Genomic DNA, 25,775 nt, shown 5'->3' with positions numbered 1-25,775 from the left:
AAGTGAATGAATACAGAAGCCCGGCTAACAAACCATAGCTCCAACCCACGCAGCGCTCTACGACATCCTCCAATCCATCAGACTGTCAGCTAATCATCACACACACACATTTACAGGCCCTATTGTGTACTATAAAATCGTACGCACCTTTACATTAGGATGAGGTCATCATTACAGTACCAGTAATGCCCTGGCAGCTTCGGACCAAAAGTTTGGAACTAATGGAACTTTACTCAGGACTTTGTGAAGGAGGAGCGCGTTTCATACATTGAAGCATTGTGAAGATTACGGCGATGGTTCTTTGTCTGTCTCATAGTAGGCGCTGTAGTGTTAAGTTGTGTACCAATTAGTGATCACAAAGATAACGATGACCAACTGAGAAGAGGCACTGAGAAGTTATTACCTATTGTATCATAAGAGCATTCATTTTTATTGTCACCGCAATGGATGCTACTTAAAGATAAATGAATAAACATGAAAAAATGAATCAGAAGTTGTTTGCTTGCGTCGTTATTTAGTCCTCAGCTTTATTTAGCTCTCTCAGCTATTTCGACATGTGACGAGTCTTAAATGGACGTGAAGAAACTTCCTGCAGGCTGCCGTCCGCGACAGACAAACGAGCTTCAGTGTTTGCTCTTGTTTACCAGCTAGGTCCCTAACGTTAATATAATGTCTACAGAATCAGAACATTTTCAACATTCATCTTCGAAACAACAACAACAACACGAGGGGAAAGAGTCCAGTCATCAATTTCTTCAGATGCCTGGATCTGTTGAAATTGCTTTAACACTTAACGCTGAGGTGTAAGGGACTGGTGTTGGTGTAATTATACATTTTACACACGAAACTTAGCACAGTGTGTAACTGATCCAGGCACTGTTACAACAGACGCTCGGACGCTTCTACCGTCTTGCTGTAATGTAGGAATGCATTTATAAAAGCTAGTAGAGATTAGCTGTTGTCTAGATGATGAACATGATGTGTGATCGACACGTCAACAACACTTGTATTGTATTTACATATCAAGTCCAATCTGAGCCAGGCCTTAGTTTGAATACACCAGTATGAAGGACTGATTTTTAAGTCATTCATTTATCGTTTCACTTGACTACCAGTGTGTGCTGCAGTCTATAGATTGTGCCTCTCTTTATTACACACACGCTGTTCCACTTTGTTTGGTTGTCTAATTCATTTTAATGTGGTCTGTTTGAGATGCGGCGTTCGCAACCGTATATGGTGCAACATAAATGAATAAGAATTTAATAAAGGAACCTTGTGGACGATTTTACTCCTCTTACAGTTACAGTTGTACATTAACGGATATTGTTCAATGTTCGTACACAACAATAATGATGCAACAGACAGACAACAGTCATCATTATGTGCAATGTGCTAGATTGGCCGCATTTATTGAAAAGGCCCTTTTTAAGGAAAGTACAAATAATACAAAGGTGGACCAGAGTCTATGTTGTACAGGCGCATCTCAATGAATTAGAATATTGTGGAAAAGTGAATTTATTTCTGTAATTCAGTTCAAAAAGTGAAACTCTCCTATATTATAGATTCATTACACACAAAGGGACGTATTTCAAACCTTTTTATTTGGTTTAACTTTGATGATTATGGCTTCCAGCTCATGAAAACCCCAACTTCAGTATCTCAGAAAATTGGAATATTATGAAAAAGTTCAGTAGTGTAGCCTCACAGTGTCTCACTCTAATCAGCTCATTAACTCAAATCACCTGCTGAGGTTTCCTGAGCCTTTCTCTTGTCTCTCAGTCTGGTTCAGTAGGCGACATAATCATGGGGAAGACGACCATAATCTAATCCATTGAGCTGCACCTGTATATTAATTTTCTCCGTCCTGAAGTGACCTGTATTAATCTCCCATTATTTTGAAAATGTATAAAGGTTTCAGGTTTTAAGCGTCCAAGGGCCGACATGTTGGCATTCCAGGGTGAGACGCGTCTCCGAGACAGACTGGATGAGTATGTGAACAGCTTCTTGGACTACTCAAGGCTAGCTGTCAACATGACAGCTGGTCAAGTCCCTTTAGAGAAAGTCTGCTCTTTTAAAATGGGCACATGAGCATTTCTTGTAAAGAACGTAATGATGATAATTATGATATGCTCTTTCATAGAGTATGTAATATTGGTGCCAGTTTATAGATTTTAATTTACTGACTATCACAATGTTAAACTCCTGGATCTGGATCACAACCAAATTTGAGGGCTTCTTCCCCAAATCTTGCCTAATATGCCCACCAAATTTCATGAATATTGGTTTTTAACATTTCAACCAATCCTGCTTAGAAACTTGACGACGTATAAACCAACATGGAGGTAAAACTTCATCAGGAAATTCTATATACACTGAGCCAAATCGGATAAGAAGACGTTCTAAATGGTCTGAAAGTCTACTGCAGTATAAAGATATCCAGCACAAAGGCCATATTAAAAGTCGGATGGAATAATATTTTCCTCGGTGTACAGTGTGAGGGTTGTAGTGATTGCCCTTTAAAAGCAGCTGTGCTGACATGCACACCAATAATTTCTCTCCTGAGCCATGCAGTCGCTGCTGGAAACGGTATTGATCATTCAGCCGATAACCTAAACAGGATGTGATGTAGCACACATACAGTAATGATGGTACAGTTGCTGGATTCATTTCTTTCATGTCCTGGTTGGCTCTTGTGATATTTGTCATTTTGAATGTCTCAGCAGGTAACGGATGGAGCCAGTTCACATGGACACACAGTGTGCGGCATAGAACCTCAATTATATTTCTACAGTGCGCTTTTATCTGGAATTAGATGAACAGGTCAATTACGACACCCAGGGGTTTTTGCGGTCGGCATTGAAACACTGCGCAAGAGGCAAAACAATAACAAAATTCTGCTTGTGAAAGTTTGACGAGCTCCATTTTCCATTTCTTCTCAGAAATGACATTGATGTGCTTCGAGCCATCACTCCAGTTTTGCGCAAAACAAAGGGGAAATTTGTAGTTTGCCTTTTGATAGAGTTTCTGTTGCCGCTTGAGGCCGGAGCTGGACTGTAGCCAGTTTATTGAGTATGGGCGTTATACCCTGCAGCATCAATATTTAAGCGCAATGTCTTTCTGTTTGAATGAAGCTGTGCGGTCACAGTTTTCCTCCTGACTGGTCAATACAGGCCTACGGCACGCTGCTGCTTCCTGATCAACGGGACAGACGGTTGGACATGTCAGTCCGACATCAGATCAGCAGCTAGTAGATCATTTGTCATCCTTCCTAAAATGACGCAGCTACTGCCATCAGGTAACATGTTGGTGGTGTTTGCCTGCCATCAGCTGAGAACAGCAGCGTATCTCATTCAGCTTATTGATCGGTCAGAGGCCATGGCCTGCTGTCAGTTGGAATTTCCATCGCTCTTTTCGATCTGGGTGTGCCTTTTATCGAGAGAAATCTCTTCAGTGCCTGTTGTGATATGGTGGAAACACGAGGGTCACCATGACCTTCAAACCACAAATACAGTGGATTTCTAAACGTTATTTCTACTGTGGACCTCAGCCAAGCACAGGAGCTAATTAAACCCTGCTGTCTATCATGCAGATCCGATAACGGCAGTAATTTTTTGGTGATGAAATGGACTCGATTAACATCCAATATGTTCAGGCTCAACAAGACAACGGAAGCTCTCTTTCAATGACAACAACCTTGAAAAATATCAAGAGTTGCTTTTCATCAGAAACCACTTGATGTCTGGGTATGAGAGCCACTCATCACCTGCTTGAGTGATGAAGCTCTCTCAGAGGAAGATTTCCTCTCACCCTTTCATTTACTGTAAGCCCCTATGATTGTGGAGTTTGTTAAAGGACACACCAGACAGACTACATAGGATCCAGCCTGAAATGTTGGACCTGTAACCTAAGAGAGCTCAACACACAGCAGCCTGTTTTGATACAACTGTAAAATGACAAACGCCACCAGTAGACAGGCGGAGCAAAACATCCCATTCTTACAACAGATTCTGTTTCCTCATATTTGGTTGACAACTCCCATACGTTTTTTTTCTTCTTCTTTAGGAATTTTGGAGGAAATGAAGTCCGAATTAGAATATTTGTTTTGAAAGTTTCCCTACCTGTAAAACTCCTCTCTCAGCTACTTGATGTTATGTTGCAACATTGCGCAAGCGGCACAATATTATTAATGATGTCACACCCAGAAGTCACCATAGGGTAGCAATCCTACTGTAACTTACTTTTGTATTTAACAGAACACCCCCCTACTCAGATATTTCAGACCAAAGGTTTGGAGGAAAACACTTAATTTACTTTCTTTCCACCTTTTAAATAAAATTGTATCTAATTAAACTTCATGTAGAATAGCGTTTAGAGGCCTTTTGCATGTGTTTTGTGTACCGTGTTATGTGATTCTATGCAGATCCATTCTATAGACGAGGGGACTACTAGTGGACCCAGTAACTGAATGGCAAATAAGGCAATCCAACCTGACCTAGTGGATGATCTAGTTTGAATGCAATTTCCCCCTGCAAATCCTTAAATTTTGTAAACTGTGCCAGAGTATCACTTTAATTTGACCATTGAGAGAAGGTAAGCTGCCCTGCTGCGATCACATGTTCCAGTTTCTGCTGCAGCTGTTGCACCATTTGCTCCTTTTTAAGTAGATGTTGTGATTTGTACAATGGAGCCACTGTTTGAGAAACCTGGCCATAGCTTTAAGTGGACCTGGTTCTCCCTTTTTCTTTTTTTTTTTTTAATGTCCCACTCCCTGTCCTCTGCCCCTGCCCCTCGCTCTTTGTTTGTTGCACCAAAGGCTGCACAGACAGTAACAGGAAGTGAATGGACCCTGTCTGCTTTTGTCATCAGACATACAGCTGTTGTAACATACACATGGCTGGTGGCAGCTCGTAAAAACGTGTTTGTGTGCATGCAAGCTCTTTGTCTACTGAGACCCTAGTTCCTCCTTTCCCCACATCCAAGTGCGTCACAGTGAGCTCGATGTCAGAAATAGCCCAGGGACCCCACCCCTCCCCCAGCCCCCAGGAGAGCGTTTGTACCAGCTACATCAAAGTAATTAAACCGGGAACAATTAGGAGTTCAGACTTAACACAAGGTGGCATATGAGCCACTGTAAAGCAAACTTTATAATCACAATTACTCAAGCAGGAATTAACTGAACGTATTTCAGGGATGGATGTAATGTTTAGATTTAAAATAATTGGTTGCTTCTCGTCCAGTTATTATGTTTGAGTCATCAAAAGTCAACTTTTCGTATAAAATATGCAAGTTCTGAGTGAGAAATGCTGAACTCAAATCTGGGTTTTTGTAATGAATCGTCAAGGAAAAGTGACAAGATCTAGACACCAACATCCCGTTTGACTCTGCTGCCATTGTTATGTAGCAGTGCAGGTTCAAGGCTGGCTCAGAATATCAGAGTAAAAGGCAATTGGACTTGATGTTCTCTTTCTCCTGATACTAAACATAAAGGGCACGTTTGCTGCACTTCTACAATGAGAAATACTTTGTTATCCTAGAGCATACATGTTTGTAATCTAAGTTCACCCTGGGTCTGAACGTGAGGGTGCTTTGATGCAGCAGCTGTCTGGTCAAATGTTTTCTAATTTGCAAACACTCTGGTTGTATTGATTCAATCGGACACACGAGGGTACAACAGTAACTGCTGCCCAGTGGCCTAATGCCAGTAAAAAAACAGTGTTGGCTCAAAACAAACCAGCACACAACACGTTTAGTGTGTACTTTTACGAGTGCTTCTGACTCAACCGACAACCGACACCCCGCTCTGCATGACAGACAGCCCGGGGACGCACAGACAGGACAACCAATCACCCGCTTTACTGCCATTTATTGGAATCTGGGGCATTGCACTTGTGATTTTGACCAGCGGGAGTAGATGGGGATTACTGTCGCTTAATAAATGATAGATAATGGAATATAGAATGATGGCCAAGAGTACAAAAATAAGACCAGGTGACAAGTTTGTGACAAAATGGTTATTGGTGAATAGTTTAATAAGTAATTGGTTCAACTTGTAGAGATGTTCCCTCTCAATTGTATGTAAAGGGAACTAATGGAAGGTGCAAATATCAACGTTTAACATGATAAACATTGTATATTGGAGCCAAAGACAGACGATGATGATTGCGATCCACTCTTCCTCCGACAACAATGTCTTTTATATTGTACAACGCATAACAAGGTCAAAAATTGTAGTAGAAGTGAGGCTATTAAGGCTGCAGTGACATTTTTGAAAGAAAGCACTCCTTTACATTCTCCCAACCCCTTTGTCTCTTTTAGAAACCAAACAGCGACGACCTTCATAATCACATTTCCTGTCGCTGCACATACACAGCACTGCGAACCGGACTGTCCGCGCCACCAACATGCTGAGCTCGACATTTTGCGCAGCCTGTGCATGAATTTCACTGAACACACTGCCCCTGGGTTGTATTTGAGTCTCCATTATACTCGACATTATACAGAACCGGGGTTGGTAATGTACTTCGTCTTCTTTGGAGGAATTAATGTAGCCAACGCCGATACTCCTGCGAATAAATTTGATTAACTTACAGATGCAAATGCCCGATGAAACAAGCAGATTCAGACACGCAGCTTTTTAATTTTGAGCATTTTTATTGTTGGTGGGTGGTATATCTGCTGTTGGGTGGAGTCGGAACAGTCAAAGAAAAGAGCAGTATCGTCTGTTATATAATTTAAAGCGAACAGAAGAGTTTCCCTTTTTTCACTTAGCAGAACTTTAAAAAGCTACGCCACATGGAGTCATAGGTTAAGTAAGATTCAGTCAGTATTTTGCAATTCATCACTATCCCACAGTAACTTCCTAGTGCCTTCCCTCGTCAGTTTGTTGCTTGCCCTATTCCGTGACGTAGCAAAGAGTTGATTTAAACCAGGTGTTGCTGTCATAATAGCCTTACGCGACTCTAGCTTGGGAATCTATAGGTTTGGCTTTTATCATGGCACGCATAACGTCTGTATTTCTATCGTCGAAGAAGTAGTAACATGGATCCGTAATAAGCGAATGCCATATATCTCCAGAATGCCACAGCCTACAAAAAACAATGTCAGTTATGTAGTTAAGCCATAAATAACCGGAAAATCCAGAAATTTCACAGCACGTTGCCTTCAGGGTCCCTGAACCCTTAACGAATTTTCACCCCACTCTAAAGCTCGACCTTTCAAACAACCTGTTTTGGTTCTGCGGCTCAAATGCCCTGCGGTCGCCCCTCAGAGGCAACATTACCCTCAAATACAAACATGTACATCTTAACATCTCAACCAGTGCAGAGGCGTGCGGGTCTTTGCCGTGTGACTCCACACATGGTTTGCACTTACACTTACAAAATAAAAAGTGTCACCAATAACGAGAAATCTGCTGTAACAGCCTTTTGTTGCGAGTTTCCAAACGTTCTGTTCCGTTTCAGTGAGGTAAGGGCACATTCGTGTGCTCGTGAGCAGAACTGAGAAAAATTGAGGCGATGAAGAGATGAACCTTGAGCTAAAGGAGAGTGAATCTAGACCCTCAGCCACTGCCCGATGGTACACTGTCCAGTAAACATACTTTTACATTGCAGAGGCGTCTTTTGAGCTAGACGGCTGCCGATTGATTCTCAGATACCTGTTTCATGTGGACTCTCTCTTCCCCCCCCCCACCCCCCTCTGCGCCTCTCTGCCTGTCTGTATCAGGAGATCGGATGTCACAGCATGAATGTGTCCAACATCTCCTTTGTTTTGAAAACCCTCCCAGTGCTCATTTCATTATCCTCCTACTGCACTCCAATTCTCCCACAGTCGGACTGCTGCTGATGGAACCAAAATGGCTGAGTTTTGCTTTTTGGATTGTGTAGTTTACCCGCCTGATTGTGTGTGACTGTGAAAGAGGTGAAGAGTGACGTAGCCGCATACAGAGGGATGCTTTGTTGCTTTTGTGAACGGAGTAAGACTCAAGTACACAAACATGATACAGTGACCTTGAAACATCTCGGCGCAAGTCTGCTGCCTACCTCTGTTCACTACTTCCTCGTGTTCAGAGACAAAAGCTTGGTTGTGAGCGAGACCTTAGGTCAAAGTGAATTCTTATGAGATGGGGTGGGAGCAGGTTATTGCAGAGGTACAAGGGAAGAACACTCATTTCCTATCGGTAATGGACCTGGATATGAGCTTTTATCCTCAGCTTATTCAGGCATCTGGTGTCATGTAGACGTTTCAGTTCTTCCAGGAGTCTCTTCAAAATCTAAGATGTTCCATATGTTAAGTTTTGTTTGTCAACCTTTGTTGAACACACTTATTGTAAGTGGCTTTGGATAAAAGCGTCTGCTAAATGATCGTAATCTAATGTAATGTAAGTGAGAAGGAAAGTTCGCCACAAAGTCTTTTATTCAGGAGTCTCCGTTTCAATTTAGGTGCAAATCAAACATCGTAAAGTTAGCGTTCATTACCAGGACTGCACATAAGCGTGCGCTGCCTGCTGCATGCGTGTGTGCGTGCCCTCGAATGGAAAAAATGTGCGAGTCAGCTCTCCATAGATTTACCAAGAAGCAGATGAGAGCGAGATGGTCGGAGAACAAGAGACTTTGTGTTTGTGTGTGTGCACTCGCGCCCCTCACTCACTTGCCCTCTCAGCAAAATGGGGCAGCAAATATGTGGTGAGCAGGGGTTTCCTTAGTAAAGCTGAAGTGTTTTCTTTAGATGGGGGGTGGCGGCAGGACTAGGGACGGAAGAGTAGTCGTCGAGGGGATTGGAAGGTTCATGGTTCCATTCTGGGGTCTTTCTATGGAGCCTGCCGAAGTGTTATTGAGACAGAAGCTGAACCCCTAACTGCTCCTGATGAGTGGTGCGTGTGTGTGTCACTCTAGATCATTCATGGAAGGGAAATTACACGTTAAATAGAGCTCAAGTATGACAGCTCTGGTGATTGGGTCGGTGTAGCTAACGTCCTTAACCGTGCAGTTGTCAAAGACGGCAGCAGATGGGAGTTTAATCTGGTGATGTATGGATGCAATATCATGACCAGAGCCTGTAAATGTGTAGCCATCGCCCCCTTTAGTGACAATCAATAAAATGTTGGGAGTGCAATTCTCTGCCAGGGGGTGGAAACCTAATTTGGCACACATGGGGGTGCTTTGGCTCCGTCTGGACGAGTACAAATTAAAGCAAACAGCTGCCTAATTCCTTTTCCTCTGCTTTTTCCAAAATTGGATACACAACTCTTCGGTGTCACTCAATCAGATAATTGAAGTACCACTGAAACATTTTGGCTTTACAATGTTCCCTTTTTTTTGTAGTTTTGTGTCATTATGTTCTTTGTGCCGTTTCCCGACTTCGACCTTAACTCTGTTTGACGCCGACAGTCAGCGGCGCTTTGTCTTTTGAGCTCTACTCAGCAGGTTTCAATCAGTTTTGATGGTACTTAATGTTGCCTAGGAACTAAAAATGGTTCAGGAGCTGTCGTTCGAAATGAAGGGAATGTTCCTGTAGTGGTTCCTGAGGTGTGTTAATTCCTGATCTGAGTAGTTCCGGTGGTCTCTGTGGGGGCAGGGAGGTCATGACAGGAAGCAGTTTAACCGGAGCAGCCTCCTAAAAATGAATGAATCGCTCACAGTGGCGCTTACGTTACATGGAGGCACCAGTCCTCTGCTTTGGTGTTACATAACGACAATCGTGACAATGTGACCTGACATCACTGGTGTCTTTGTCAATCTGCCGTGATTGTTTGTCGCCGGAGTAGATAGACTTATCGTTGACTTTTGAAGCAGCGTGTCACAGAACAGCCCGTCAAATATCACCGTTGGAGTTGAGGCGGAGTTTACAGATTATAATTCAGCACAAAGAGCACAATGTTTATGCTGCGGCCTGATGGCTAACAAGGCAAGGCGTGGATTCTTCTTTTAATTCCCCCCCCCCCACCCCCAGCTGTTGCATCCTTTGAAAGCTGCCTGCATTTTGGAGGGATTCCAACATGACTGCCAAGTATTAGATTTTCACCTCCGCTGGTTTCCACATTGAGTCACTGTTTCTATATCTTCCAAAAATAGATACTCTTTACTTTTATTTAGGGCTATATAACTAGATTCTATTCCATTTTGAAGTAATACCTTCCTATACTTGTGCTCTTACTGTCACACTTAGGTTACCTGTGTACAAAGCTCTCACGGCTGCTGAGCTATGTCAGTGTCACATGACAGGATTTGACTATGATTCCGTCACTCTGTGTACATGCTCCACATGTTTGTCCCCTTCTAAGATTGGACACGGCTCATATGTAGTTCAGAGACATTTTCCTAGCAGCATTTTGCATGTTTGTGGATGTGTTGTTATGTTGTCTTTGCTGCAGTTTCCAGATTTCCGTTCCTTGGCTTATTATTAATAAGCATTTGCCATTGTGGCTGGCAGCCTGCAGTTCTGTCAACAACTTACACTATAATGTTCCAGACGCACTGCTGACCTGAGGATGTGCATGACCCCCTTTCACCTCTATAGGTGACATTGAGCCGAAGCATGAATGGTAAACTTTGTGGCCTTTATTAGACTGATGAGTAATGAGTTATCACCTGTTCAAAGTCGACGACGAGTCCTTCAGGGTGGTGCTAGAGGAGAAGCTTATGCAGTTGATGTTTAAAAGTGAACAGGTTCCTCCTCTGTGGCGCGTACTTACACTCGTATGACATCATAGGAGTTGGCATATTTTGATGTTTCTCCAGAACAACTTTTAAGTCCAGGTTCAAGATCAGTTCAAGTTTTAAGTATTTATAAGAATGGGAATTAGTTATGTCAAGGGGCTTTACAAACTCACAAAATCAGGTAAAAATGTCTGGCCCCGCCCCAATGCTCCAAAGGAAGACCAGGTTATTTGTCTTGAATATTCTACACAACCTATTCAACATCACTCTCCTCTCCTCTCCACTTTATCTCCCTCATCTCTCTCTGCACTCTTAGCTTTATATCTCATTTCCTGTGTCCATAAACTGTAATCGTGAATCATGAGTTAGCTGTAATGCCGCAGTAATTCACTACATAATGTCCACCAGTCACCCGGTTAATGGGTCAGGATGACTAACTGGTGACATCATACAGTATGAGTGCACAGGCTTGCACTGCTTGGCCTAATGTAGCATCATTTAGAGCAAGGAACATTCAAATGATCTGTGGAAATGTGTGGTCAGTGTTTGTTTCTGCTAAACGCGTAGGCCAAGGTGTAATGTTACTAAGTAGCTTTGTTAAAGTTAATTTCAAAGCTCAGGGAGAAGGTGTTGATTATTTGAGAATGAAGTGTCTTGGGTACAGGGGTAAGTTGCTGAGGGTGATGGAGTTGGGCGCTATGGGGGGCTCAAAGAGGATTCTGAGCTCTGTAGTGGCCGTCTTCTTGCCAGATCCCAGCAGTGTTGCTTAGTCACTGAGGGGCCACAGGCAGGATGTTCCTGTTGGCAGATGGCTCAGGTGAAGCGATGCTGAGTGATGCTCAGCCTGAGGCCGGCAGGCTTGGATTATTTATAACAGCATTTATATGCTGATTGTAACCGAGCTTGATGCTGATGGAACTTTTACCGCTCTGCATCTTAACATCAATACTTGACCATAATGCCTGCATACTTGTTGAAAGGAACCCTAATCCTAACTGACTAAGTGAAGTGTCAGAATGTGGATTATATTGATGGGGCTCGTTAAAAGGCCTTTAAGTTTCTATTGTGTTTTTATTGTGCAGTCTTCCCGGATGTGTAAAACCTTTAGAGTTAGTGCAAACACTGGTTTGCACGCGTTCTGTGTTCATGTTGTGAAAGTGCATAGATACTACGTTTATGTCCAGAGGAAGAGGTCACGGACGTCACGGCATTGTCTGTGCACAGGGGGGAGTCTTCCTGTGTTTCACTACAGGAAGGACATATTGTGTGAATGTGTGTGTCTGTTTTAAAGACACACTGTTGGCGCACTAGCTGGTACTTCTCCATACGCCTATTTTGCCTGTGTGGCGGAGATAAAGTCAAGTTGAGTTCGAGGTTTTGTTTTCTAAAATTATTAATTAAAATTTTTTATAATTGATATCATAACTAGTAATTTAATGACTCTAAAAGTAATTATGTCACATTGAGCTGTCATAGTGTAATCGTGTTCTTTATATATTTTTATTTGATTTTACTTTGATTTATTTAAAAAAATTATAATAATTCAAAGGACATTCTTCTATTAATGGCATTTAAAGAAAATGTGTTTTTGGGCCATGATTTCTTCATTCAAAGATGTTAGTGTTTCTAAATAAATGTGTCTCTTCTCTTTAAATCTGTGCTGGGGACACACAGACCTGACTTTTGTGTCTTTTTTTCTTTTCAAAGGAGCCATTTGAAGATGGGTTCGCTAACGGCGATGAGCTCACTCCAGCCGAGGAGGCCGCTGCCAAGGAGGCTGCGGAGTCCAAGGGCGTGGTCAAATTTGGTTGGATCAAAGGCGTGCTGGTGAGTTGTTGGTCTGACCTATTTTGTCTCTCCTTATTGTTCAATGAGGTCCTATTATTCAGGTTCACCACCGTCTTTGAACACAACACAATATAAAAATCAAGCAGGTATTAATGGTACTTAAAGTCCTACAGCTTGTAATGTAACTGCCTTTACTACTAATGTTAATGCAAGTTGTAGCCTACTATTTTTAGCACAGTAAGTTTTGTCAAAATGGCACTTGGCTACTTCTCAGCTATTCTCCAATCATTGCTGTGTTACTAGGGATCTCTAAGCTACTCTGCGATCAGATCACAAGGTCTAGTGTAGAATATTGTGAGGCGACGTCAACACTAGTGTGGACACTTTTGAAAACGTTTTCACTTTCAGGTGTAAAACGATCTTCATTCACTCTCGCAATCCACCTCACATGACAACGCCTGAAAACGCCTCTACCGCTCGTGCACAGGCGCCAGTTGGGTGCAAATTGACAAGGGTCAGTCCAGATGAAACTTCACACCAAACGAACAACTGACCGACACGGCCACGACCACGCGGCGTCTGCGTATTTGAAAAGCTCCGACTCCGTCCACGAAGTTGAAACACTGTTTCAGTGTAGGCAAAAGCCTGAACGGGTTTAAAAAAAGAAATATAAATTAACAAATAAACCCAGCAAGATGTGGAGACTTATTCTCTCAGAAAAGCACAAACTCTGTGATAGATGGGCGAATTCACTGCAAACCATACAGTTTTGTAAAGTATGCACAATGAGGGCAGCTACCAAATCTGGAAGAGTAAGCAATCTATTCCACCGCCTCAAACAGCATCCATTTCTCTACAGAGAATATTTGAAACTGCATAGGTCATCTTCAAATCGTGTCAAGAAATATTCTGATTATTGCCAAATTGTTGAATTATTAGGATGAATATTTTTTTTGTCAATACTGCCCAGCGATTTCAGAATATTTTCATGGTTTTAGACCTAAACTGTGAAATTCAAAGCAGAAATGATTCAATGTTAATGCGGCATTAGAAAGACGTCATGGAGAGGGAGGCTTTTTGTCATGTTGAGTCTCGTCACTCATCAGTGTTTTGTCTCTGCCGGTTGTGTTGAATATTTGAAGCGTAGGCCATAAGTGTGTCGTTATATTTGAAACCTTGGTGTAAGTGGGTCACACTCTGTGTAGGATTTTGGACCACAAGCGTGAATAACATGCGGTTGGCTCTTAACCGCTGAGGGAGGAATCACTCAGACGGAGTCATCTAGAAGCTTTGAAGCTCGTTTGAACTTCTTCAATCCGAGTCGAAGTGAAATGAAGACTTTTCATGTCTTAATAGACGAGCATGTTGATGGGATCCAGACACATCTAAGTTTATGTTATTACATCCTCTCTAACTTCCTCTCTCATAAACTCTGCACTCAGTCTGTCTGGGGGGGGGGGGGTGTGTGTGTGTGTGTGTAATATAAATACTGGTGAATTCTAAAATAATGATGCGTTTTATAGTTAAATAAGATAATTCAACTTAATCTATATAGTGCCAAATCACAACAAACGTTATCTCAAGGCACTTTACATACGAGGCACTTACAGTCATTCAAAGGACTATTGGACAGAATAGTGTTGCCCACTTTGCGAAAATGTGGGTGTATTAAAACAATTAAAATTATATTGCTTTGTTTTAATACACCCACATTTTCAAAATGTCTCATGTATCGCCCACGGATAAACAATCAAAGGCCCTTTGAGACATTCTGTGTGATATTGAACTATATCAATAAAGTTGGCTTGACCTGACTTGGATAAGTATTACTTTTAATATAATAGACAGACATCATTAAAAAAAAGTCCTGGATCAATCCTTGGATCTAAATCAACACCAAAATATTCCACAATATTCCAAATCCAGTTTGAGTGACTTTTTGGCCGGTAGAGTTCTATCTCCACTAACATTCAGCCGGTTGTGCTCATATAACGCGAGCCTTTTGCCTCTGCAGGTCCGCTGCATGTTGAACATCTGGGGTGTGATGCTGTTCATACGCATGTCATGGATTGTGGGCCAGGCTGGAATTGGTAAGTTCTTGCAGATAACTTGTTGGTCACATTCTGCGAGCGATCCCACTACACGATAGAGACGTTCCCAGCCAGCTACATGCTTTTTTTCCACTTTCATGTGCCTCCAATCTTGTGCTTTTTCCTGACACACGTCACTGACTTCAACCTCAGCCCACTCTCTCCTGGGAGACTGCCCTTCTATCAAAACATTTTTTATATGACCAAGGCCACATACTTGAACATTTTCCACTCATTGGTTGGTGAAGCGTGTTTGTTCTCTAAAGAGACACTTTGATGTTCACAGGATCAGATTTGAAGACTGTTTTGTCGAATTTACACATAGCTCACTTCTCTTCACCTTCAAAACGCTTGAACCCTCCCCGCCCCCAATCACCCAGCACTTGAGTCTCCACTTTGGTGTGAAATGTCACCACAAGGTGACGCGTATGTGTACCAGCTAGTGTGTCTTAACAGCAGCTCTCTGAGTGATTGTAGAGGAGGTTAGAAAACTGTTAACACTGCAGTAGATTCCTTTAACCAGGACTTGGTAGTGCAGGCGTGTTTGATGATCATTAACACTGTGTTCTCTTTTGGCAGCGCTCTCCTGTGTGATTGTTCTCATGGCGACTGTTGTGACAACCATCACAGGCCTCTCCACCTCTGCCATTGCCACCAACGGTTTTGTACGAGGAGGTATATCTCAACTTCTTTCATACCATGATTTTCTCCACAAGACACGACGCTGGATAAACAAACGCTAACATCCATCTGGACATAGAGATGTGTCCAGAAACGTCTCAAAGTACATCATCAATGTATCAACATATTTTTTGTACAATGCAATACAGCAACACCACTAAACCCATTCATTTCCAAACGCCTCTATGACACACTGTCAACTACATTGGTGCTCAGAACTTCAACTCAGACTCCAAAATAAGATTCCAAATTCATGCTCAAGGACATAGGATGTATCACCAATGTGATCACAATCCTTTATTTAACAAGTGTCATTAATTACTTTGCAACTACTGGGAAAAAAACCTTGTGGCAAAGACTGGCAAATTCTGGCTTGATCTCCTTGGAATTGTTTATCATTACCCAGGTTTGCTTCTCAAGGACACAGGGGGTAATGATAAGGAGATCAGGAAGTGTGTCTGCCATGTTCTCACAGAAATGTGGTCAGTCAAGTTGTGATAAGGAGATCAGGAAGTGTGTCTGCCATGTGCCATGTGTCTGCCATGTTCTCACAGAAATGTGGTCAGTCAAGTTGTCTGAGGCCAAAGAATGCGGAAGAACTCCATTACATTACATTACGATCATTATACATGGGGCCTCCTCAAACTTGATTTGGTTGTTTTGGTCGATACCAGAGTGCGATTCCTGCGACATGACCAAAAGACTGAAACGAACACTCTAGTTGAGAACTACTCTAGTTGAACCACAACAAATCATGCAGGCGTGAAAACACCTTCAGCCAACTACACATAGATAAAATGACAACACCGTCAGTCTCATAATATGGTTCTTTCTCTACCATGTACAGTAGATCTGATGATTTACTCTTTAATGTTTACTCAGTCCTCCTATAGAGCAGCACAGCTCTCGAATAACCTTCCACCTCTCTGCCCGGTGTGAGGCTGTGAAACTGGGTAATCCACCTGTGATTTTAAGCAGCGGAGCCTAGCAAGTGGTCATCCATCACAGTGCACCGTTATGCGAGCAGCGTATTTGATGTGAAATGAAAAAGCTCAGAAACACATTTCTGTCAGTCGTCACAGCAAGGGACGAAATTCAATCACGGCTTTCCGTGACGGCAGTGTTAGACCTGACAGGGTGGTCTGAAATGACGATTCAGACATTCTTCACTTAGTGCAGGGCCATAATAGAGCTTTTTAACTTTTTCATTTTATTTTCCTAAGGTGATTCGGAACACTAAAGGAAATGTTTGTTTTGTTCATGCAACCGTTTCTCTCTGATTTAAGTTTCTGATAGAACACAGTTGGATAGGGGAGATTCACTCAGCTATTATTCCATTATTTCTCACCCTTCGGCCCTCACATGAACTGAAATCATTCTGTTCGGTCTGCTCTGCCACCTTTAAAGATTACAAGTCACAATACTAACATGCACTCAGTACTCCTCTTAATTGTCCGTAGTGCAATTAAGAGGGAAATGGGAGTAAGATGTACAAAGATGTTATTAATAGGCTTATACCCAATATGTATTGCAAACAAATATATACGATGTGTTGATCAGTATGAGACAAGTAGTCATGTTAGGGAAATGCATGCAGAGGCTTTCTCTGGCATTTAAATAACTGAATAGTTTGATTTACAATCTCATAATTAATGTGTTACTCATGATAAGCTTACTTATACAATAAAAAGATTTACTTATTTGCCAAATTTTTACATATTAAGTATTTTTAATTGCTGTAATCAATGCTGTGAATGAGCTCAGGCGCTAAGAGCTTTCGACGCTCTAGATTAAATGAAGTGATGCTAATAAGGACCAGCTTCTATAAGTGTTAAAGACACAACATGTGTGGCCGACAGCAGAGTACAACAGACGGTTGTCGGCTTAGCCGGAGAAATATGCAAAATATTGCTCAATAACAGTTGGTTGTCTAAGACTTCTTGAGATTACGAAAGATCTGGGAGATTTTTCGTCATTCTGACAAGGCTTATACTGAAGCTTACAAGATCAGACAGAAAATTCTTGTTAATACAAGTATGGTTTCGGTCCTTCCACATAACACAGAATTGTGAACCGTGAAATACCTGTAAATAAGTCACTTAGATGTAGAATTGAGACATGGTACTGTATGTGATACTTCCTCCAGGTATTGAAAAACAGGCACAATTTCATTTGTTGTACCAAATAAATCAATATCTCTGTGTTTAAATGAATCTCCATTCCCTCTTCCCATATTTCTGGGGCCATATATGGAAACGCCCAAAATACATCATGCATTGACACAAGTTATTTTCAACTGCTTTTTCTGTCAATATGCAAGAGCAAAACCTCAGTGCGGCTCCTAATGGAATACGTTTTTAGCACTATTTCACTTGCTTACACCTACAGAATGGCCACATACTTGGCAAACATGTCCCGTAGAGTGTTATTAAAGTCTAAATGTGCAAGTAAACATTGACTGTAATTCAGTTTGAGTCTCACAGTAGCACTAACGCCTTGTTATGTTGTCGTGTTCCTTTCAGGTGGTGCGTACTATTTGATATCGAGAAGTCTGGGCCCCGAGTTTGGAGGCTCAATCGGTCTCATCTTTGCCTTCGCCAACGCTGTGGCTGTAGCCATGTATGTGGTGGGCTTTGCTGAAACCGTTGTGCAGCTTCTTGCGGTGAGTCCCTCATTACAAGAGTCAATAAATACAAATATTCTTCCTCTTTTTCTGGTTCTGTTTTCCTTCCATCTCTGTTCGTTCCCAGGTGTTTTAGACCAAATGCCTGGATGATAGAAATTCATGCAGATAAAAGAATATGGAACAGTTTTAGTCAATTTGAGTAACATTTAATTAAATGGCTTTGTGTGATAAAAGAAAAGAAATACAAGTTATAAGCTAAAAGGTCAATGTTTGATGCATGTTTGTTCAAATCCTCAAACGCGCTACACTGTCATTCCTTTTGAAGTTCCCTTGTACTTTTTGTTAGGATGTAGATGCTATCATGACCGATGACATCAATGATATCCGAATCATCGGCACCATCACTGTCATCTTCCTTCTTGGCATCTCGGTGGCAGGAATGGAGTGGGAGGCAAAGGTAAGAACTGAATCTGGACTTAATTGTTCTGACCTAAAGGGTTTTATAATGTTTGGGGAGACAACCAGTCTTTTCAGAGTTAAAGGCTAAATATCGACTGACATCTAGTTTTTCATCACATAGACACGCCTCGTCTGCATAGCTGTGAACACATGATGTATCCCATAGACAACCAGTCAGACAGCTTGTCCTGCGTTGCCACTAGATAGTAGCAGAGACTTTAGTGTGGTGCAGCCAGCCTTCAAAACATAGAGTGAGATAATAAAAGTGAAACGTTCCTAGAAATTCAGTTTTGACTCTAATGCCTGATGTTGATTGACGTCCCTGTAGGCCCAGATCTTCCTGCTCTTTGTCCTCCTCATAGCCATCGTCAACTACTTCATCGGAACCTTCATTACTGTCAAGGCGAAGGAACCTGTCGGCTTCTTTGGCTACGACGGTATGACGGCACATTCTTCCACTTCCCACCATAGCAGTCTATTGTTCTATGTTGATGAGCTGTGGTTAGCTCTCAGTTGGCTTTGACATATGTTTTGTTTGTTTTCTGTCAGGTGCCATCATGTGGGAGAACATGGGTCCAGACTTTCGAGGAGAGACATTCTTTTCCGTCTTTGCCATTTTCTTCCCCGCAGCCACCGGCATTCTGGCAGGAGCCAACATTTCAGGAGACCTCGCTGTAAGTGCCCAGTCATGCTTCATGGTCTCCCTGTTGATGTTATGATTTTTCATCCAAGACAAACTCTTCTGATCTGGTACCAAGAGGCTAGGTCATAGTAGACCTATAGTCGTAATACGATCCTGTATGATCTGCAGACCATGATCCATTGAACACATGGAAAACCCTCTAAAAGTACCCTGTGACCCTGAAACAGTGCAGTCTCGCTAGTTACACATGTACAATTACAAACAACATGCTGCAGCGGTGATGAGACAGTTGTTTCCTTGTTGATACATACTTTATTTGTGTGTGTTTGCCTATTACAGGACCCACAGCTGGCAATTCCAAGAGGAACACTTTTGGCCATTTTGGTCACTGGAATCGTCTACCTCGGTGTTGCTGTCAGCACAGGTACAGTAGTGCCTACTCTACTTTCTATTTTCTGTTGTCTAATGTTGAGAAATCTGACTTTTATCCGGCTTTATCCAGTCCCAGATTTGATGACAAAAATGCTACATTCTTACTTTGTTGTGTGTCACACAACAACAATGCAACTCAGAACGCAATGCAGTTATGACACAGTGATGTGAGACCAGAGTTAACGAAGAAAAAAGGGATGAAAGTTGTCTTAATGGTTGTGTTTGATTGCACCAGGCTCCTGTATTGTGAGAGATGCCAGTGGAAATATGAATGACACACTCAGCGCCCAGTTCGAGGCAAACTGCACCGATGCTGCGTGCAAGTTTGGCTACGACTTCTCCACGTGCAAGAACGACAAAGATGGCTGCCCCTTCGGACTCAACAATGACTTCCAGGTATGAACTTAGACTTAGACTTAGACTTCCTTTTATTGTCATTGCACAAAAAACACAACAGTGAATCTTGACAACGAAATGTCGTTGCTTGGCTTCCGGCATAAAAGCGCTAAAACTTTCCCTGTACGTCAATAAATAAAATAAATAAATATGTCTACATAATAAAATAAATAAATAAATAAGAAAAAATATATAGAAAAAAATCAAATAAAATATTGCATAGTGTTTGGAATATTGCACAGACTATATAACGTTTATATGACATTTGTACTACACAGAAATGTGGTATAAATGTGCGAGTATTGTCCATGGGGGGCGTGGTTTGGGAGAGCGTGAGAAGAATATCTTGAAGTATTTGGAAGAATATTTAAGATCAGTTAATTTTGATTCAACTTTGTTAAAGGTCATGAGCCTGGTGTCTGGTTTCGGGCCCATCATCACAGCCGGAATCTTCTCTGCGACTCTGTCTTCGGCTCTGGCCTCTCTAGTCAGTGCACCAAAGGTTTTCCAGGTAAGGACCGTTCTACATTGGTGCATGTTGAGATTTGTATTGGATTCTCCCAGATTGTAAAAGTTACATAATCTTCCTCCTCTGCAGGCTCTGTGTAAGGACAACATCTACCCAGGCCTGGGCATGTTTGCAAAAGGCTACGGCAAGAACAACGAGCCCCTCCGAGGTTACATTCTGACCTTCTGTATCGCTCTGGCCTTCATCCTCATCGGTACGGCGTGAGCTTGGCTGCGTGCATGTTTGCACCCTGAGACATTATTACTACATGATTAGAATAATATTAAAACAAGATTACAAGCCCTGCGGCTGAGCTGAATGTGCAACATACTGATCATGATTCTTTGATCCTGGTCACTGGGCAAGCTGCATATGTAGCATTTGATTTCACAGGATATGAAAACGAGAATGCATCAACTTGGAAACTAGGTCACTGACATAATTTGTGGTCCTGGGTGCGCTGACTGTTTCCCCTTCTTCTAGCTGAGCTGAACATAATTGCTCCCATCATCTCCAACTTCTTCTTGGCGTCCTATGCTTTGATCAACTTCTCCGTGTTCCACGCCTCATTGGCCAACTCGCCAGGTAAGATCCAGACAAAGCAAATGCCCTGAAGCACGGCTTGAGTCATGTCCCAGTAGAGCTTGGTAGAGGTTTTACAGTTCAAATCGCATGTGACCCTGGAAAAGCTAACAGACTTATCTGAGTCATACATGCCTTAGTATTCAGGAATGTCTCTTCAAGGCTTTGTTGATATAGCTGCACATGTATCAAATGGTTTATGTAAATTACAAATCATAACTATAAAAGGAGGGCATCTTTTGTATGATATCTGTATTGTGGACTCATCATTAGAGCCCAGCTGTTATGAAACATTTGATTGAAAATGGAACATTTTATTGGCACTTATTGGCAAAACAGAGATAAGACAACATTCAACACAGCCCGTTCCAAACACTAATGTGCATACAATCTAAAAATGGCTCACGAATACAACTAAAGCAATAAAACCAATACAAAATGGTAACTAATAACTGTATTGACGTCAGAAAGGTTATCACATATTATTGGAAAATAAAAGCACAGTATTTTCAGCATTCTAATGAAAGTTGGCAGTAAACGGCTCTGCACTGTAAAGCCTGCATGCTGATTCTGTTCCAGCTGTAATAAGTTGTGGTGTCACTCAGGCTCCACTCACTGTTTGTGTTTTCAGCACCATGCAAAGCTTTGACCTCTGACGTTTCAGATCTGCTGAAACACAATAATAGTAACATTCCAAAAATAGCTGTTAGAGTTAAATGTTTAAATGCGATTAATAAGAAGAAGCGTTACTCAGCATTTCCTTCGGTGTTATTGCATAATAAGGTTTTTGTTTTTTGTTTTTGCCATGTCAGTTAAATGGGGGAATTCTTCAGTTTTTATTTTAAAAAACGGATAAAGCACAATGCCCCCCCCTACGGCAAATCCCTGGGTTTGTTGCTCGGCAGCGGTGCCTCAGGTCCATGCAGTATTGTCTCTCTGTATGTGAGAAGCCAGTAGATGGATCCCGTACTCGACGCTACACCAGTAATCAAACGTTTTGGACATACTGTGTATGTGAGGCTGTGTTTCCATCCTGGTTTCCTCTCAAATTCAACTGAATATGTAAATTGACTTCTTCCTTGAAATGGACCACACTTTGTTGTATCCTTTGCTCAACATAGCTGCCCCTAGTTTCTAGAAAGAATATTTGAGATCTGTTCTTTCCATCAAACATTTTCTAAGCTGAAGTCAAAATTTGCATAAAAATACTTTGATGGAAACCTAGCGAGTCTAAACTGATCTGCTGCTTTGTGAACGAAATCTGTTTGTGTCAAAGGGAAACGAGCCGACTGCATACCGCATGTCATCACGCTACCGTGTTCTGCTGTAAACGTCTGTGGATGACATATTGGCATGCTTAATCATTTAATTTCCAGACTTTCTAAGAAGGACTGATGCTGTCTGCTCACAACGCGGTTCAGTTTCTAGAAACTGAACACAAACGGAGAAACGCTTAGGCGATTTTTGAACTGCTGTGTCTGTGGTGTGTAGAATCGAGCATGGAATAAGTTTTTATATTGAGTTATCTGCTTTTTCCTTCCCCCTCAATACAAAAGCTGTAGCAGACCTCCAGGTACAGATTGATTCCTCCAAGCAACTCATATAATTACATGGACTTAAATGGTACACGCATCAATTGCAGGCAAACGGCAGAATGTGCACGGCTAATGGACTTTACTGCCCCTGGATCCACAGAATCATCAGCCCCATGTGGGTCAGGCCAAGTCACTCCGCCCCCATAAAAGTCTGCAAGGGGCAGAGAGTGACACAACTTGTACCATTTATGTCCTGTGGTTTTTCATTGTATAACCACACAGTCCAGCTGGATCTCATCACTAAAATCCCACTAGTCTAGTTTTCTTGTGAACCAGTATGGTCCCAGTATAACTGCTGTAACACTCACTATGTTTACATGCACACAATACTAATGTGTTGGTCAAATATAAATGAAGTTTAGAGTATGAGCAGAGTCCAGGTGACGTAACCATGGTTCTTCTACGCGTGACGCGAGCAAAGTGACATCATTAAGATTCTGAATCACTGCGTCTTTACACCACTAGGGATTTTCTCTGATTTTATTATTTACATACTTGATTAAATAGATCTAAATCTGATCATTGAGGTTTGTGACTCGGTGTAAGATTGAGTCAATTTTTACGGATTTTGTTAGAATTATTTCATTTCCTCTCCTCAATAGAAGAATAGTGTTTGCAGTTAAAGTTCATTCAAGTTTGAGTGTGTGTGTGTGTGTGTGTGTGGGTGTAAACATACTGATTGTGCTCTGCTGTCTTAACTAGCTGCTAACTCCCATGTTTTAACTCGAACACGTCCATGCTCTTTTTAGTCATATTTGCCATTTGAAGCTTCGCTGTGAAATATGTACGATATGGAAAATGTTTCTTTCTGAAGAAGCAGAGCAGCTGACCATACACTGCCGTCGCCAAGGTTTAGTATTTTGAACTTCAGGTCAGATTTGTCAAATCGGACTTGTAATCGAGCTTAACATCAAGTGCATTCCCTCCGTTTCCCATGATTAATAATCTGTGAATTTTGTTAAGACTTTGTAGAAATGGCCGTTTGTGTGAGTTTGCTGTGAATTGACTCGCGGTACTTTGGCACCCTAGGTTGGCGTCCCAGCTTCAAATACTACAACATGTGGGTTTCTCTCGCCGGCGCCGTGTTGTGCTGCGTCGTGATGTTCGTCATCAACTGGTGGGCCGCTCTCCTCACCAACGTTATCGTCATGGGACTTTACATCTACGTCAGCTACAAGAAGCCAGGTTTGTTGTCGGTGTTTACTTTTTTTAAACTGAGTCAAATCACCTTAGTGTTGTCCCAAACCTTAGTGATCCAGAGGGCAAACGCTCCTTGTATGATCCCACTACAGCTCTCCCAACAGCACCGCAGCTCTGAACACACACCTGTACGCGCACTCAGTTTGACATGCAGCTACACACACATGCCCGACATTCCCCCTGACTGGAACACCACATGGCTCAGATGAATTTTGGCCCAGCATGTGACCAGTAAACACACCTCCCGACCCCACTGTGTGTGTGTCTGACTGCATGTGTTCTTCCTCCAGATGTGAACTGGGGCTCGTCGACCCAGGCTCTGACTTACCACGAGGCTCTGACCCACACTCTGCGCCTCAGCGGGGTGGAGGACCACATCAAGAACTTCAGGTACCACAGAAGACCTGCTACTATAAACACTCTTCAGAAATACCCCAGCTGAGTTTCTACTCATTTATTTTCACTGTGCTTTTGTCCAAGACACTGTTGAGCAGTGTTTACAGTACACATGGTCCTCTTGCAGCAAGGTCAGCTCACACTGATAGTGATAGAGAAAAATGTAGAGTAAATGTCAGTGAACTGCTTATGATACACAAGAGTTCAAATCACAGCAGCCTCTCCGTAATCCAGAGCGTTCACCGTGAGATGCATTCGTAAGTGCTCGACTTACACCTTTCTCATGCAATTGCGACGTAATTTCGTTACAACGGACACTATATGTACAGCTTGAATGACAACAAAGTTTGTCTAAGACTTATCACGCAAAGGGCAGAGGTCCCATTCAGGTCAGAGGTTGATGAAGTCATGATTTTGCAAGACTTGACTCTCAGGTCCCAAATCCTGCACATTGACTTTTGAGTCTGAACAAGTCATAATGTGCTCGACACCAAAATTATAGGCAAGGCAATTTGTACAGTTGTGGAAGTTCTCGTCAATTATAATGATGGTGATGAGAATGATAATGTTGATGCTGATACGTTGTTGAGTCAAAGTCTATTGCCCTTCTTTAGTTTCTCCTAGAGAAGATTGAAAGCCACATGAAGGCAGCGTGTCTATTGTACAATCACACCACTACTATTTGTCAATTACATCCCTCGCTTCTATAAAACCATGGAACAATAGTATGTATTGGTCATGTTAAATGTGGTTAAAGAATAAACTGAATTCTCCAAATGCTTAGTACACCATGCAGCACTTCGTACTCAATCACTGGAACTCAACTAAGAGATTAAGAGGCATCTGGTGGTGTCTTCAGGATCTCTCCGTCCTCTCATCGTATCCATTAAATCCCGTGCTTCTTATGCTGCTTAACATATTTGCTTTGATGTGCGCTACTCTGCTCCTTTTTCTTCTTTTGATCCCGTGTTAATAAGACAAGAGGACACTTCCAAGGTCGGGAGAAGACACGGTTGCGAATGTAGAAGTGAATAATGCTGTAAAAAGATAATGCACTATTAAAGCCAGTGTTAATGCTGATGTCTTTGCTTTGTTGGACCCCAGGCCGCAGTGTTTGGTGATGACCGGTTACCCCAACTCTCGCCCCGCTCTTCTCGACCTGGTTCACAGCTTTACCAAGAATGTGGGCCTGATGATCTGCGGCCACATCCGCACGGTGAGCAGCCTTTCACATAACATCAATGGCCGTATACAGAGACCTTTTTACAAGGATGACTGTCGCTTGTTCGGTGAGTCAGACTCCCGATCAAGGATTATAGTCATCATGCTGCCCTAGCGCCACCTATTGGCCAAAGGACATCGCATTTTGTAGAATTGCAAACACATGTGTCATCTAATGAGCTGGAGCCATGGCTGCAAGAATGCTACTTCACATCTAAACACACATTATGTGCCACACACACGAAGGAGGAGATTTGGAGGTGGAAGATAATGGCGACACGGCCCACGAAACCGTCAACAAACAATACCAGTCAGCAGATTCAGCCCCGCAATACTCAATTGCCTGCAATGAGTCAAGCGATGTGAACGATATTCAGTGCTGCATGTGAACTCTGATGGGCCGCAGGAGGAAATCATTGAGTTAATAACGCTGCAAGGCCACACATGAACTGCTCCACTTCACAATTGTAATGTTGTATAAAGTGAAAGTACCAAATAATCAT

The 25,775-nt window shown here is 42.2% G+C and overlaps 1 protein-coding gene across 1 annotated transcript in view; it reads left to right on the top strand.

The window, feature by feature from the left end:
- The window catches only part of slc12a2 (solute carrier family 12 member 2), a 42,252-nt gene that overhangs the window by 2,274 nt on the left and 14,203 nt on the right, over nucleotides 1-25,775 (top strand). Inside the window, exons 2-16 of the mRNA XM_076164335.1 lie at nucleotides 12,363-12,482; nucleotides 14,458-14,533; nucleotides 15,113-15,208; nucleotides 17,737-17,876; nucleotides 18,187-18,297; nucleotides 18,628-18,736; nucleotides 18,849-18,973; nucleotides 19,282-19,366; nucleotides 19,610-19,770; nucleotides 20,174-20,281; nucleotides 20,369-20,492; nucleotides 20,762-20,863; nucleotides 23,485-23,640; nucleotides 23,946-24,045; nucleotides 25,156-25,267. Coding sequence (XP_076020450.1) covers nucleotides 12,363-12,482; nucleotides 14,458-14,533; nucleotides 15,113-15,208; nucleotides 17,737-17,876; nucleotides 18,187-18,297; nucleotides 18,628-18,736; nucleotides 18,849-18,973; nucleotides 19,282-19,366; nucleotides 19,610-19,770; nucleotides 20,174-20,281; nucleotides 20,369-20,492; nucleotides 20,762-20,863; nucleotides 23,485-23,640; nucleotides 23,946-24,045; nucleotides 25,156-25,267 — 1,725 coding nt within the window. The remainder of the gene's footprint in view (nucleotides 1-12,362; nucleotides 12,483-14,457; nucleotides 14,534-15,112; nucleotides 15,209-17,736; nucleotides 17,877-18,186; nucleotides 18,298-18,627; nucleotides 18,737-18,848; nucleotides 18,974-19,281; nucleotides 19,367-19,609; nucleotides 19,771-20,173; nucleotides 20,282-20,368; nucleotides 20,493-20,761; nucleotides 20,864-23,484; nucleotides 23,641-23,945; nucleotides 24,046-25,155; nucleotides 25,268-25,775) is intronic.

The sequence above is a fragment of the Genypterus blacodes genome, unplaced genomic scaffold, assembly GCF_046128005.1.
Source record: "Genypterus blacodes isolate CSIRO-AG114 ecotype Tasmania unplaced genomic scaffold, CSIRO-AGI_Gbla_v1 ptg000133l_1, whole genome shotgun sequence".
NCBI classification, from domain to species: Eukaryota; Metazoa; Chordata; class Actinopteri; order Ophidiiformes; family Ophidiidae; genus Genypterus; species Genypterus blacodes.
This window is presented reverse-complemented; position numbering and strand designations above follow the sequence as displayed.